The 13,462-nt window shown below is 42.9% G+C and overlaps 1 protein-coding gene across 2 annotated transcripts in view; it reads left to right on the forward strand.

Annotated features, from left to right (window-relative positions):
- Nucleotides 1-13,462, forward strand: part of cntn1b (contactin 1b) — a 259,706-nt gene that overhangs the window by 137,203 nt on the left and 109,041 nt on the right. The window contains exon 15 of one of the 2 annotated variants that reach the window (XM_042335104.1): nucleotides 9,364-9,386. The exons of the other annotated variant lie outside the window; for it this stretch is intronic. Coding sequence (XP_042191038.1) covers nucleotides 9,364-9,377 — 14 coding nt within the window. The 3' untranslated portion in view covers nucleotides 9,378-9,386. Of the gene's footprint in view, nucleotides 1-9,363; nucleotides 9,387-13,462 lie in introns of those variants that run through there. 2 annotated transcript variants of the gene reach the window in all.

Raw genomic sequence — 13,462 nt, forward strand, 5'->3', positions numbered from 1 at the left:
AAAATCACAAGCAGCCTAGACAGATGGAATGATATATTTCGGAGCTGTAACGTTGATGGATTCTCGGATGTTGTGCAGTGATTTTCAGTGCTCCGAGACACTTCCCCACATGAAGGGTGCCATATAAATTGGTTGTTGTTGTTGCAATTGTGAAATTATTTTCTCCTCCAGTTTCCTGATCACTGGTCAGAAGCAGTTGTTGACAGCTAACTGACCTGAGAGTTTCAGACTTTGGTATTTTGGAAGATATGTTGAACCAGTGTTTTGTCTGCTTGTTCAGATGGACAATAAATAGCCCATTACACTTTGAAAAGAGAAACAAGTTTCTCATGGTGTCCTAGTACAGAATGCCATAGACTTTCAGATTACATCAGAATCCACTTGATGGCTAATTATGTAGCATTTTTAGACAACTTGACACAAAAAGTTCTTTTTNGGGCACCACTCCATGTCATGAGAACCATGATTTTCAATGCTTTACAGCAAAGTACTTCATTTTTGTGCTGTCAACTCTTTTTATTATGTTGTGAATCTCAACCTTTACTGGAGCTGTAAGCAAATAATTTGACAGAAACGTGAGGGTAGTGGGCAAAACCAGCAGCTGGAAGTTTTGTGAGAGCAGTCTTCAGTGACTTTATAGCTGAGATCAGCCTTCAGCACATGATGGGTCGCAGGCCTAAACTCGGACACTCTGTAACACTCTGTGAAGTAAACATGCGGTGAGTGATTCAGACTCCGACACGGATTCACACAGCAAAGAGTGATACAGACCACAACACTGTCACACAGCAAAGTGATCCGGACCACAACAATGTAGCACATAGCGGAGAGTGACTCAGATTCTACCAGTGTATCACTTCGTGTTGGGTGAACAGAGAAGTGGAATTCTGTAGTATAGTGATTATAGCACTCACTTTGTAAGCGAAAGAACCTGGGTTCGATTCCCAGGCAAGGCAAAACTTAGGTAAGTTTCCTTACTCCACGTGCCTGTTTACCTAGAGGCACTTAGGAATCCAGTTGTTAGTTGATTGGCGGATTGCTTTCTGGGGAAAATATCCCTTCAAAAAAAAATGTAGTCACTCAATCCACGACTGTATGCGGGACACTGCTAGGCGCAATTGGCTGCTGCATTTCGCCCACTAAATTCACTTTACAATGTATTCTGTGAAACGCTTTGAGACGTTTCAACGACATGATAAGGCGCTATATCAAATGCAGGGACTTCGATAATGTTTTTGGGGTGAGGTTGGGATGTACATAGGTGTACATTGGGGAGGTTGAGGAAAGCAGACTTGGTCAAGGAACAAGATAAAGAGCAGAAGCTGAGCATAATGGCTTCAGTGTTGTCAACATTTGGATGAAGAACAAGTAAAATACAGGTAGTCTGAAGCTCAATTGCTCATGCAGAACTGAGAAAACAATCTGAGGATTTTGACAGAGATAAATATTGAAATGGAAAGCGTTTGCCATTCAGCCGTCGCATGTTTAGCTGGCAGTGAACATTCTTTTCCTTGTAACCCTTTGTCTTTTGTGCAGTGGTTTTTCACCAGCAAAGGAAAGTGTGTGTTGACATTGCTGGTCATGGCAAAGGGTTAACTAACTCACAGGTCTAATCTAAAGAAATAAACCATCAATGAAGAAGAATGTGATGAATGCACATTTTTATCATCGTTACGTCTAGAATGCAAAAAACCACAAAGCAAGAGAAAACGGGTGGTAAACCTGCCCGTGTGGCTCCGGGTGATCTGAGGTTTGCTGGAATTCTCATGTTAGAAATGCTTGGATTTGTTTTATTAGTCTTCTAGAGTCAATTTGCTGGAACTTTTTTTTCACTGCAAAAAATTCTGAAACTGGGAGCATATCCAAAACCCCTAATGGTTATATTCCAGCAGTCTTGGGATGTCCTCCGGACGTGAAAGGCGCTATACAAATGTCATTTGGTTGTTGTTGTTGTTATATCGGGTGTATGTTTACAGATGTCACATGCCTCGGTTGACCATAGACAAGTGTCAGCTGATAATATGTGTCCATTTACATTCATCATATGATGTATGCCCCACGGGGCTATCCTCGCAGTCCATGATGGATGATAATGACCATCAAAGTTTGCTCATGTGCCTGAAGAGGCCAGTTGTTGCAATATGAGCAGATCTGTACCCTGCTGGTCTATGCCTGTTTAAATTGTATTGCTCAGCTCTGATCTTTCTGATGAACTGATGCTCAGGCACATATGGAAAGAGAGTGAATCGCAAGACTAATGTAGCATTCTGGATGACTCATATGTCAAGTCATAAAAATAAGTCTGGAAGATACATCAACCATGAAGATTTTTTCAAGTGGTTCCTCCAAAGTCATCAACATTTGGATTTTTCCAAAAGGCAGTATCTCCAAACGAGATGGAGTTACTTAAGTCTATTTTTTCTTACCTTGAAGAAACCTTCCCTCAACCCATCACAGCTATCTAGCTACCAGCCCATCTCAAATCTCACCTTCCTTACCAAGGTCCTTGAGAGAGCCATTGCCTCCCAGCTTCACTCTTTCCTTTCCTCTCACTCCCTCCATGAACCCTTCCAATTGGGTTTCCATGCTGCCCACAGCACGGAAAATGCTGTGGTCAAGGTTACAAATGACATCCTGTAACCTGCGTGTCATATGATGAATGCCATGTGTGACCAGGGCTTCTTCTTCCTCCTCGTTCTCCTTGACTTTCCGCTGCCTTTGACACCATGGACTACTCAATCCTCCTCCACCACCTCTCCTAACACCTCAACCTTCAAGATTCTGTCCTTGACTGGTTCAGGTCCTACCATTCACACTGCCTCTACTTCATCGCGGCAAACGGCTTCTCCTCCAGCCCCCGCACCATCTTGTGTGGTGTTCCTCAGGGCTCTGTCCTCGGTCCCCTCTTCTTCACACTCAACATGCTCCCCCTTGGTGACATCATCCACAGATATTGGGTAAATTTCCACATGTATGTGGATGACACCCAACTCTACCTCTCTGCCTCCACCCTGAACTCCAGGACTACTGGCGTCCTGACCGACTGCCTGTCCGACATCAAGGGCCAACTTTCTCCAACTCAAGTCAGCAAGATCGAGGCCCACCTGATTGGCTCACGCCAGGGTCTCTGCACCTCAGGCACTGGCAGCATCAGCCTCCACAGCTGCACACTCAACCCTACTAAGCCAGTCAGGAACCTGGGTATCTTGTTTGAGCCGGAACTGTCCTTTCTCCCCCACATCCGCGCCATGACCGGCACTGCCTACCACCACCTCCGCAACATTGCCAGACTCCACCACTGCCTCACCCCTCAGGCTGCCAAAACCCTCACCCACATTCGTCACATCAAGGCTCGATTACGGGAACTCCCTCCTCATCAGCCTTCCCATCTCTTCCCTTCACAAGCTGCAGATCATCCAAAACTCTGCAGCTCGTGTACTCTCACGCACCAGGCTCCGTAACCCCATCACTCCCACCCTCACCCGGCTCCACTGGCTCCCCATCCCCCAGAGGATCGAGTTCAGGATACTAGTCCTCACCTTTAAGGCCATCCATGGCCTTGTCTCCTCCTACCTCTCTGACCTGCCCCCTACCAACCTGCCTGCTCCCTCCGTTCAGCGGGCTCCGGCCTGCTCCATGTCTCCCACCCAACCCGCCCTACCATCGGTGGCCAGGCTTTCAGCCTCTCTGCCCCCACCCTCTGGAACTCCATCCCATGGTCCCTTCGCCTCGCTTCCTCCCTTGCCTCCTTCAAGGCTGGTCTCAAGACCCTTCTCCTCGACCGTGCCTTTGGTCTCCCTTCCACCTCTCTGCCTTCCCTCACTCCTACACCACCCCTCCCCCATGCTCGGGCCCCAACATCTGACTGTTCAGCACTTTGGGACATTCTCCCAACGTGAAAGGCGCTCTATAAGTGTAATTTTGTTGTTGTATCTCCAAATTGGGGTCTTGGATCTCAAAACCCTCCTCTTCGACCATGCCTTTGCTCACCCTCCTACCCCTACCCTCCTACGTGATCCCAACCACCAGCTTGGGTGCCGATCCCCGACTGTCCAACGCCTTTGGACATCTCCTCCTGACATGAAAGGGGTTAATACAAATATAATTTGTTGTTGTTGTTATTTATTTTGCCTAACAAGAAGGCCAACAGGATCGGTGTCTGTGTCAAAGTGTGACAAGAGTCCTGAAAAAGTGTGCGTTCTGGTCACTGAGAGGTCAGGGAAGTGGTCTTGGCCCACCGTGAAAGTCACGAGACAGCCTTGTCAGCAGTGACTGCGTCAGATTTTTCAGTCTGAGGTTGAGATGATTGTTGCGTAAACATTTTTAACTTTTGCCGCTGAAACATTTTTATGATTGAGTCGAGCAGCCCTATTATTGAAATCATGTCAAGTTGCTCAGCTGAACAAAAGTATTTCAGTCAGGTAGGTACATAGGCTACATTGCTGATTTCCACCTCCCCCACCCACCCAAAAAAAACACCTCCTGTGTACTGAACAATGATGATTTCTTTTGATTTCCCCATAGGGTAAGAAGGGAGGGAGGGGAAGGGTTGGAAATAGCTGTTCACTTTCCCCTGCCTGTTTATTTAACAATGATGGCTTTTCAATGGAGATTTCATACTTGTAAACGGCATGTAAATCAGAGAGCTGCTGAGAAGTGAAGGTTGTAAATATTTCTTACCAAATGCATTGCTTAAGAATCAATCCCCACGTGTCTGGCTTCCTGAAAGCGGGTCAAGTTCTGAGTGTCGTATCGTAAATTTAACAGAGTATTGTTCAACCAGGCTGAATAAACCCCTTGCAGTTGAGTCTGTTAACCTCAGTAAAGCTTTTGATTGTATTTCTCTTTTCCCGCTCCTTCCCCCGAATTATTCACAGGCTCCGTAAAGCCTTCTTCCTCATGGACTTTACCAACCCACATATCGCTGGGTGGGGGGGGAAAGCTCCAAATCGAGACTTGCTTAATAACCCTAAAGCAATCAAGTGAGCACTCCATAATATTTCTCCATCCTTACAAAATTACATCCTGGCCTCCTTTCCTCCACTCTACTTTCCGGCCACCCCCCCCCCCCCCCCCCGACCCACACTTGCACAGAAGTCGCTGTATCCAGTGGAATATTTATTCCTCTATCCCACATCAAGGATGACGCTCCAGTACAGTGCTGGAGGTGTGATACATTGTTGGGTGTGCCATCCTTCAAAAGAGACATTAAACCTCCCTAACAACCTGCCCGCTCCCTCCGTTCATCCAGCCTGCTCCCTGTCTCCTGCCTGACCCACCCTACCATCGGTTGCCAGGCTTTCAGCCTCTCTGCCCCCACACTCTGGAACTCCATCCCACGGTCCCTTCGCCTCGCTTCCACCCTTGCATCCTTCAAGGCTGGTCTCAAGACGCTTCTTTTCGACCGTGCCTTTGGTCTCCCCCTCCCACCACTCTGCCTTCCCTCACCCATACACCACCCCTCCCCCATGCTCGGGCCCCGACATCTGATTGTTCAGTGCTTTGGGACAACCTCCCGACATGAAAGGCGCTCTATAAATGTAATTTGTTGTTGTTGTAAACAGAAATCCAGTCTACCTGTTTAGTTAACACTTGATCCTCAGTATGGTCACTCTGGACGCTCAGTGCAATCACACTACCACTCAGCAACATACAAGCACAGTTTGTAATGCTATGCTCAGGAACCTCGGTTTCTCCCTGCCTAAGGAAATGGACAGCCTGCTGTTAAAATCTGGCCTTGGGATGGTGGAAGACAGAATCTGTGCCTTTTCTGTTTCCATCAAAGCATGTATTACATTTCCAGAAGTAGAGTTTTACTTACAGTTACAGTGGTCTGGAGTTTGAAATATTAAATTGACACAGAATCTCAGTGTAGCCAACTTCCAAATGTGGAAAAAAGAGTAAAAAGCACATATTTTATATTTCATTGGAATGGAATATATTTGGGCTAAATCCATTTATGTGACAATTGGGGCCTATAATCAGCAACACACACTTGAAAACATGTGTTTTCACCGTGCTCTGGGTATTTTATAGCTTTATTAAAAGGTCATTGTTGAAAAGAACTTGTGACTTAAAATGTAGGAATGCATCCCTATTTGGAAACATTCATGTGAATTGTAGATCCAGTCTTAATACAATTAACATACTGGTTACTGCGCTTGCCTTGCAAGCGAGAGGACCCAGCTTTGATTCTCGGATGGAACGAAACCTTAGGCAAACGTGCTTACTCTAAATGCTTATATAGCTAGCAGTAAGAAGAAACTTGTTCGTTAGTTGATTGGCGACTTGTTAATATCATAGATTAGAAGTCAAATATTTCTGTACCAATACACACGTTTGTTGTTTTTGTAGAGAATTGAAAGGAAAAACGGGCCAGGAACTAATTTAGGCAATTTTCAGATACTTTTGAGGAGAAAAAATAGGAATTGGAAGGAAAGCCGTTTGCTTCATATCTGAGGTGACGGAATGTTGTTTATTGTAAAAGATTATGACCCAAAGTAATTATTGCTATAATGTTCGATGAGAGAATTGGCAGAGGTGGCTTGAAACTGTGATATGCTTAAGTTTGATTAAGTTACAGTATATTGCTGTAAAGAATGGCAGCTGATTTGTTTGATTAAAGGCAGGCTTATTTTAGGCTGGTATGTATTGTCATCAGTGGTTATCAGTAAATCACCTTCAGAAACAAGTGGGTTTTGTTTCACCATTGAACATGTTCAAGCACAAATTTTATTTTTGACAATACCATCTGCAGTGATTAACAATGAGAATCCTGTTGTAATGACATCCAATGCTGGAAATCCACAGCAGGGACAAAGAACATCTGAAGAAGAAACATAGATCAATATTTCAGGTGTGACCTCTGAACACTACACTTCAGTTCTTATGACAGGTCACACCTAAGACATTAACCCATCTCCCTTTCAGACACTGAAGACCTGCTGTGCTTTCACATGAATGCAATTTTGTTTTTTCACATGACAGCATTTCTGTTTTTATTTCGGATTTTCGGCATTCACAGTGTTCCCTTCTCATTTCTTTTGTCTCCATTCCACTGACACCAGCTACTTAAGTGAATTCCCTTTGTGAACTTTACACAACCTCAGCAACGTAAATGTTCATCACTGTTGTCAGACAATTTGGGAATTGCAGATTTTGCGAGATTAATAGAATGTGGGGTCAAGAAGCCGTATAATAGAAAGATTTTAGAATACAGATCCAAAGTTTCACAGACTACCTTCTGAAATCTCCTGGACATTGGATTCTTTGTTCTCTTCCTCTGTCCACCGTGACACCGTAACTCTATCCCTGACCAGCACAACATTGTCATAAATGTTTTGTGTTTAAGGCATGGAAATAGCCTGTTCCTGAAGCCCACGTGGGTGGACATAGGCTTGTGTGCTTCCTTCAGAAGGTACATTGTCTTGACTCTGCACTAAATGCTGTGTGCTTTTGAATGAGAAAGGGATGTGAAAGAGCAGAGGTTTGATATTCTTTCTGCTCAATCCAAATGATTTGATCTTTTTCCTTTTCATGTTTTGAATCTGTTTTAAATAGGAATTGACCAGAAACAGCTGTTGAATGCAATAGTTGAAACTGAACTTTATGGCTCATAACTATCAGCCTTGGAACTCAAATCTTCATTTCATTTCCTGCTCTTCAAACGTTGTGTAACAGCATGGCATATCCTTTTTCGTGCACAGCAATTTCGTGGTGCTGATGTTTCTCTGGAAACAAATGTACAAGCTATTTTTGGCGAACTTGGGTAGCATTTTATTTCACAGTGGTCTACACTACAATAAGTAGGTCTACACTTCCAATTTGGTCCACAACCTTAATTATTAATTGTTTTTATGGGGGTGAGGGGGTAGAATATTAGTTTGTGATGCAAAATACAAAATGGAAAAATGGCTTGCTTCTCCAAACCCTGAATCTCTCAAAACCTGAAACTTCCCTCAGGTTGAATAGCAATAATGGATCTATTAAGTGCCCAACAGTAGTGACAATCAAAGCTTGTGATCGCTGATCATTAATCTTAACTTGGACTATTTGTCAAAACTGGACCAAGTCTAACATTTGCTCAGGTGAAGCAGTTAGGATCTATTCAACACTTGCTTCTTTTCCTTGTACTATTTTGCCTCGATCAGAAAACCAATCAAATTCCTTAACATTTGCAGGCTATGAATGTCAGATGACCGGAGTTGGCTCATCATATTTGAACCCAGTGTAATGAGGTCACATTACCAAAAAAAATTTGAATGTGGGAGAAATTCAATCTGTGTCTACATTCACTCTACTTACTTTCAAGTATCCAGAATTTGGCAAATTCTTGGATACCAGGTTAATTTTGAATGAGGTTTTCTATGAGTTATTTTACTACCTGCAGAAGACTGACTTCAAAGGTATTATTTAATAGGACAAGACAAAGAAAATAACCCAAGGCCTTTGAGTTAAACACCAATGGTGAACAAATTACTGGAATCTATCATCAAGGATAGAATAACTGAGCATCTAGACAAACAAACACAGGCCAGAGAGAGTCAACACGACTTTGTGAAGTTTAGATCATGTCATGGAATTGATGTAAAAAGACAAACTTTGATTAGTGCATAATGAAAAGGGAACATAGCCTTTAAATCAGAATAAAGACTGTTAGAACTGATATCAGGAAGGTTTTTTTACACAGAGGATTGTGAAGATGTTGAATGCTCTGTCCAGGAAAAACTAGAGGTGAAATGAATAGGGATATTTAACAGAGTGAGAGACAGATTCTTGGGCATTATACAACACAGATTTACATTTATATCATATCTTTCACATTGGGTAGGGTAGACATCCCAAACACTTGATACCAGTGGCTGGGCATCTGAGCTGGGGTGATAGATATTTTAGGGAGTATGGTGAAAGGACAGGGCAATAGGACTAAAAGATCTGCCAAGATTGAAAACTGGTCGCACAGGCTTGATGTGCTGAATAGCCTCCTCCCATTCTTGCTTTCCTGTGTCTCCAGGTATTGTGTGAGTTGAGCAAATCTTCCACAGGTTTTCTACCAACACTCATGAACCACAGGCTAGGCCACTGTTGAATGTTACTGTGTAAGAGCAAAATGCACATAATGTTTCATTAATTTTAGTCTTTAGATAATGATTTCATTTCTGGGAGGTTTCCACTTGGGAACTACAGTATTAATGAGCACGTGAAAGCATAATCCCAAACTCACTCCAATTACCAATATATTTTGAAATAATTGGAGTTAATGTTTTCTTTCTTCTACGGTCGTAAAATAATACTTTACTCCATGCTGCTCAGGTATGCGGTGTAGAAAAAATACATCAAGATAAAACCTGTTTTATTCAACAGGAAGTGTCTTGTGATCAGGGAAAGGGCACACATTCGTTTGCAGTGAAATTCGTGATTGACAGTGATTGAACAGAGTTCCTGTCAGCTGTGAGCAAAGGAGCCTGTCAACATGCTGGGACAATTCAATAAAAGTTGCTTATTGGATCTAATCCTGCCTTTTTCAGCTATGTTATTCCTAATTACGGGCGTCCACCAGTGCACAACAGACAAGATTTTTTTCCACAAAGTTTGCCCCGCTCCCCACTGAGACTGTAGCTGCTTCTGGAACATTTTTTGAACTTCATTGTTCACTTGACTCCCTTCAAGACTGAAAATATGCTTTAGTCACATTGCTTGGCCTCACTTCAAGAAAAGCATTGAAGCCTTTAAAAGATTAGCTTGATCATTGCTATTCAGGCTACTCAAAATCCCTTGGATACTTCACCTGAAAATGGGGATGACTGAGTCAATCATCTTTTATCTCACAAGGAGTTAACATTTGCCCCTTGCCAAACTTAATTAGTTTCAAAAGATTGAACCATAGCAAGAGACAAGTGAAAAGGAGAGATTAAGATGAATTTCCCCCTCATTTGTTTTCAAGTGTAACAGTGAAATGGCAACAGATGTTCAAGTGTTTTTGGGAGACTATATTTCAGTAAATCTCAAGTAGAGGTCATAGGACATTGCTGTGTGCAAATTGGCTCCTCTACTTCACCTACAAAGTACACAGTCACTACACTTTACAGTAAATCCTGTGGAGTGTTTTGAGTCATCTTCCTGAGGTGAAAGGTACTGTACCAAAGCTAAGGGAATTATTACTTATTTTGACTCTTGTTTCAATTCTCCATTTGTTTTGAATTGATGGGACATTTATTGAGCCATTAATGCCTGGTTTGCGCTGCTGGAAATGGTGTAACATCGATCACTTCCAGTGGTGGATTTATTTGGAGCAGGACGCATTCCCTGGTCCTGAACGCTCCAGCTCGTTTCAGGAACGCCTGTGCTGAACATCAGAAAACAGTGTAAACTTTTAAGTAAAGAGCTGAAAGCTAAATTAGTGAAAGAGCCAGGAATTGTTCAGCAACATCAAAAACGATCGCTTACAATTTCAGATGGTCTATTGAATCATTTGTGAGCGGAGGCGAATCAATTTGCAGTGCCTGTATTTATACTGTATCCGTGCAAATCCTTGCCAAAATACGATCCTCAACAGCATGCTCCTTCTCAATCACTTGTCTCAAGTTTGATTTGCACTGTATTTTTCAGAGCGATTCAGTGCTATTTTTCACGGTAAATTGCATTGAAAGATCAGCGCAAAGTCGGCATGAAAAGTTATTTCACTTCTATGAATGAATGGGGCCATTTGTCATGGGAAATAACTGGTGTTGGTACTACTGACTGAAACATTTTGCCTGATAAATAGCCAACAAGTGACGGCAAAATGTACGGCGCAAAGTGAGAGGGCAGGAACAGTAGGAAACAGCGGGGTGTCCCTTATGTCTTTGGAAATTTGCTTTTGACTGGATCAGCTGGAACCAGAAGAAATGCTGTTCAATGGATCAGTGAAGAACGTTTGCTGAACGACTGATGAATGAAGCCAGAAAGAAGTATTTAGAGAGGAATGAGCTACTGAATGGAGCCAGGGAAACGTGCGTGCTAGCAATGGAGCACAGAGAAAGTTTTTTTATTAGAAAGTTGCAAGTGTGAAAATTGTGCAGGCAAAATGTTTTTTTGAATAGCTGCAGTGTTACAGTGTGACTCTGTAAAACCAGAAGGAGTTTTATCCAGATGCTTCTGTTGTGAGTGAAAATTAGGGAAATTGATATTGGTTTCAAGATAGAACATTTGCTTTCTTCCAATTTGCGTAGTGATTGACTATATCAATACACAGCACAGACAGAAGAAGGCCATTGGCCCATCTTGTGTGTGTTGGCATTTTTTAGGATCAATTCTTTCTGTCCCATTTACTTGCCCTTTCTCCTCGGATTCTAGCTCAGGATTTGTAAAGCACTCCTATGTGTTCTCCCTATATGAAAAGCCGGTCTACGTGCACATTGTTATTGTTCCTGTTCTTAAACATGGCACAAAAGCAGAAAGTCTCTTGTGATATGATAATAGGAGAAAGGCCAATCTGTTGGCTTCAGGCAGCTTGTTGTAAACATTTTGTTTACAGTTTTGAAATCTGGATTGAGCATCTGTTTGAACAAGGTACTGCATTGGTATCTTCAGCTGTTTTCTCTTTCTCCGTTACTGCTTTTTAATGCGGCAGGAATATCTTGGGAAGCAACAAGCACTGAATCTGGAAGATTTCGGGAAAGATGGAAGCAATGTTTACTGTATATATTGAGGCTGTAAATAACTTTTTAAATATTTAATAATGCCTCTGTAGTTATGAATGAAATGGCAGATTGTATCTGTTTGATTAATGGAGATTTTCTCAAGATGTGTCCTTGGAAGATAGATGGTCACAGAGTTTCTTTACAAAGTTTAACCTATTGAATGGAGATTGTGGATTATTAAGGCACTGTTATACCATGAAATGATGCATCAACAACTCAATTCACGATTCTGTTCCTAATTGAGACTGTGCTGAGGAATGTTCATGTTTCCCAGTTTCTGCTTCATAATTCTTGCTAATTGTGAAGTAAAACTACACAGACTTTACAGCACCGGATCAGGTGATTTGGCACAACTAGACTAGTTCTGGTGTCTGTCCCATCTCCATCCCATACCCTTCCTCCTCCATGCATGCATCATTTCTTCTTAATTGATACTTTCTGCTTCAACTAAAGCTTCTAGCAATGAATTAAAATAATAAAAATGATATAGCACTTTTTTTTATGTCTTCTAGACATCTCCAAGTGCTTCACAGAATATACTGTAAAGTGAATTCACTGTACGTTTAATATATATGTTCAACATTTGCACCATCTTTCGTGTAACGAGGTTCCTCCTAAACTCTCTTTTAGATTTGCTTGAGTCTATCTTATATTTATGCCCATTTACATCGTTCAACGTGACATTTCTTAACTCTCACCAGCCTCGGAAATGCCCCATTTCACCAGTGATGGGTCAGACTTTTCACTTGGTCGGCCTTCCCAACTCCTCCCTCCACAAGCTGCAGATAATCCAGAACTCTGCAGCCCGTGTCCTCTTCCGCACCAAACTCTGGTGACCCCCATCTTCCCCCATTCTCGCCTGACTCCATTGGCTCCCTATCCTTCAGAGGATCCAGTTCAAGATCCTGGTCCTCACATACAAAGCCCTCCATGGTCTCGCCCCACTCTGTGACCTCCTAACCCCCTACCAGCCTGCCCACTCTCTCCGCTCTGTCGGCTCTGGCCTGCTCCACGTCCCCCGACCCACCCGCCCCACTATTGGCAGGAGGGCCTTCAGCCACTCTGCCCCCAACCTCTGGAATTCCATCCCCCAATCCCGCCTCCTCGCCCCCTCCTTAGCCTCCTTCAACTCCCACTTCAAGACCCTCTTCTTCGGCCATGCCATCGGTCACCCCCCTTCCCTTCCCCTCCCTTCTCTCCCCCCCCCCCCCCGACCCCAGCTTGGATTGAAATGCTGTACACTGTCCAGTGCCTTGGGACGTCCTCCCGACCTGAAAGGCGCTATGAAAATGTAATCTTGTTGTTGTTGTAGACAAGCTAGGGCTCTTCCATCTTGAGAGAAGACATTTCAGACAGGACTTTATAGAGCTACATATAATGTTAAATGGGATTAAAAAAAAACAAAACCATGCACTAACACAGGAAAACGGTAGCAAGGGAATTCTGGAAGGTTGAGATCAAATGGCCTGAAGGGCCCTCTTCATCCAAACTAAGAGTGTAATCTTGTATTTCTTAACAATAATTTTCAGAAGATACAGTGAATTATTTAAAAAGTTACGCAAGAATTTCAGCATTAAAGATATTGCTGTTCAAACATTTATTTCACCTGTCAAATCGACCGAAATAGAAGTAAATACCTCTCTTTTAAGGATGTTTGCTTAGCTGCTGATGATTTGTTTTTTGCTGTCAGTGTAAAGAACTTGGCAGTGTGTACATACCTTCCTCCAACACTTGATTTAAAGAACTGGAATTGGTCTCGTTGAGTAGGTTTTAGACTCTAT

This window comes from Callorhinchus milii, unplaced genomic scaffold (assembly GCF_018977255.1).
Source record: "Callorhinchus milii isolate IMCB2004 unplaced genomic scaffold, IMCB_Cmil_1.0 Scaffold5, whole genome shotgun sequence".
NCBI classification, from domain to species: Eukaryota; Metazoa; Chordata; class Chondrichthyes; order Chimaeriformes; family Callorhinchidae; genus Callorhinchus; species Callorhinchus milii.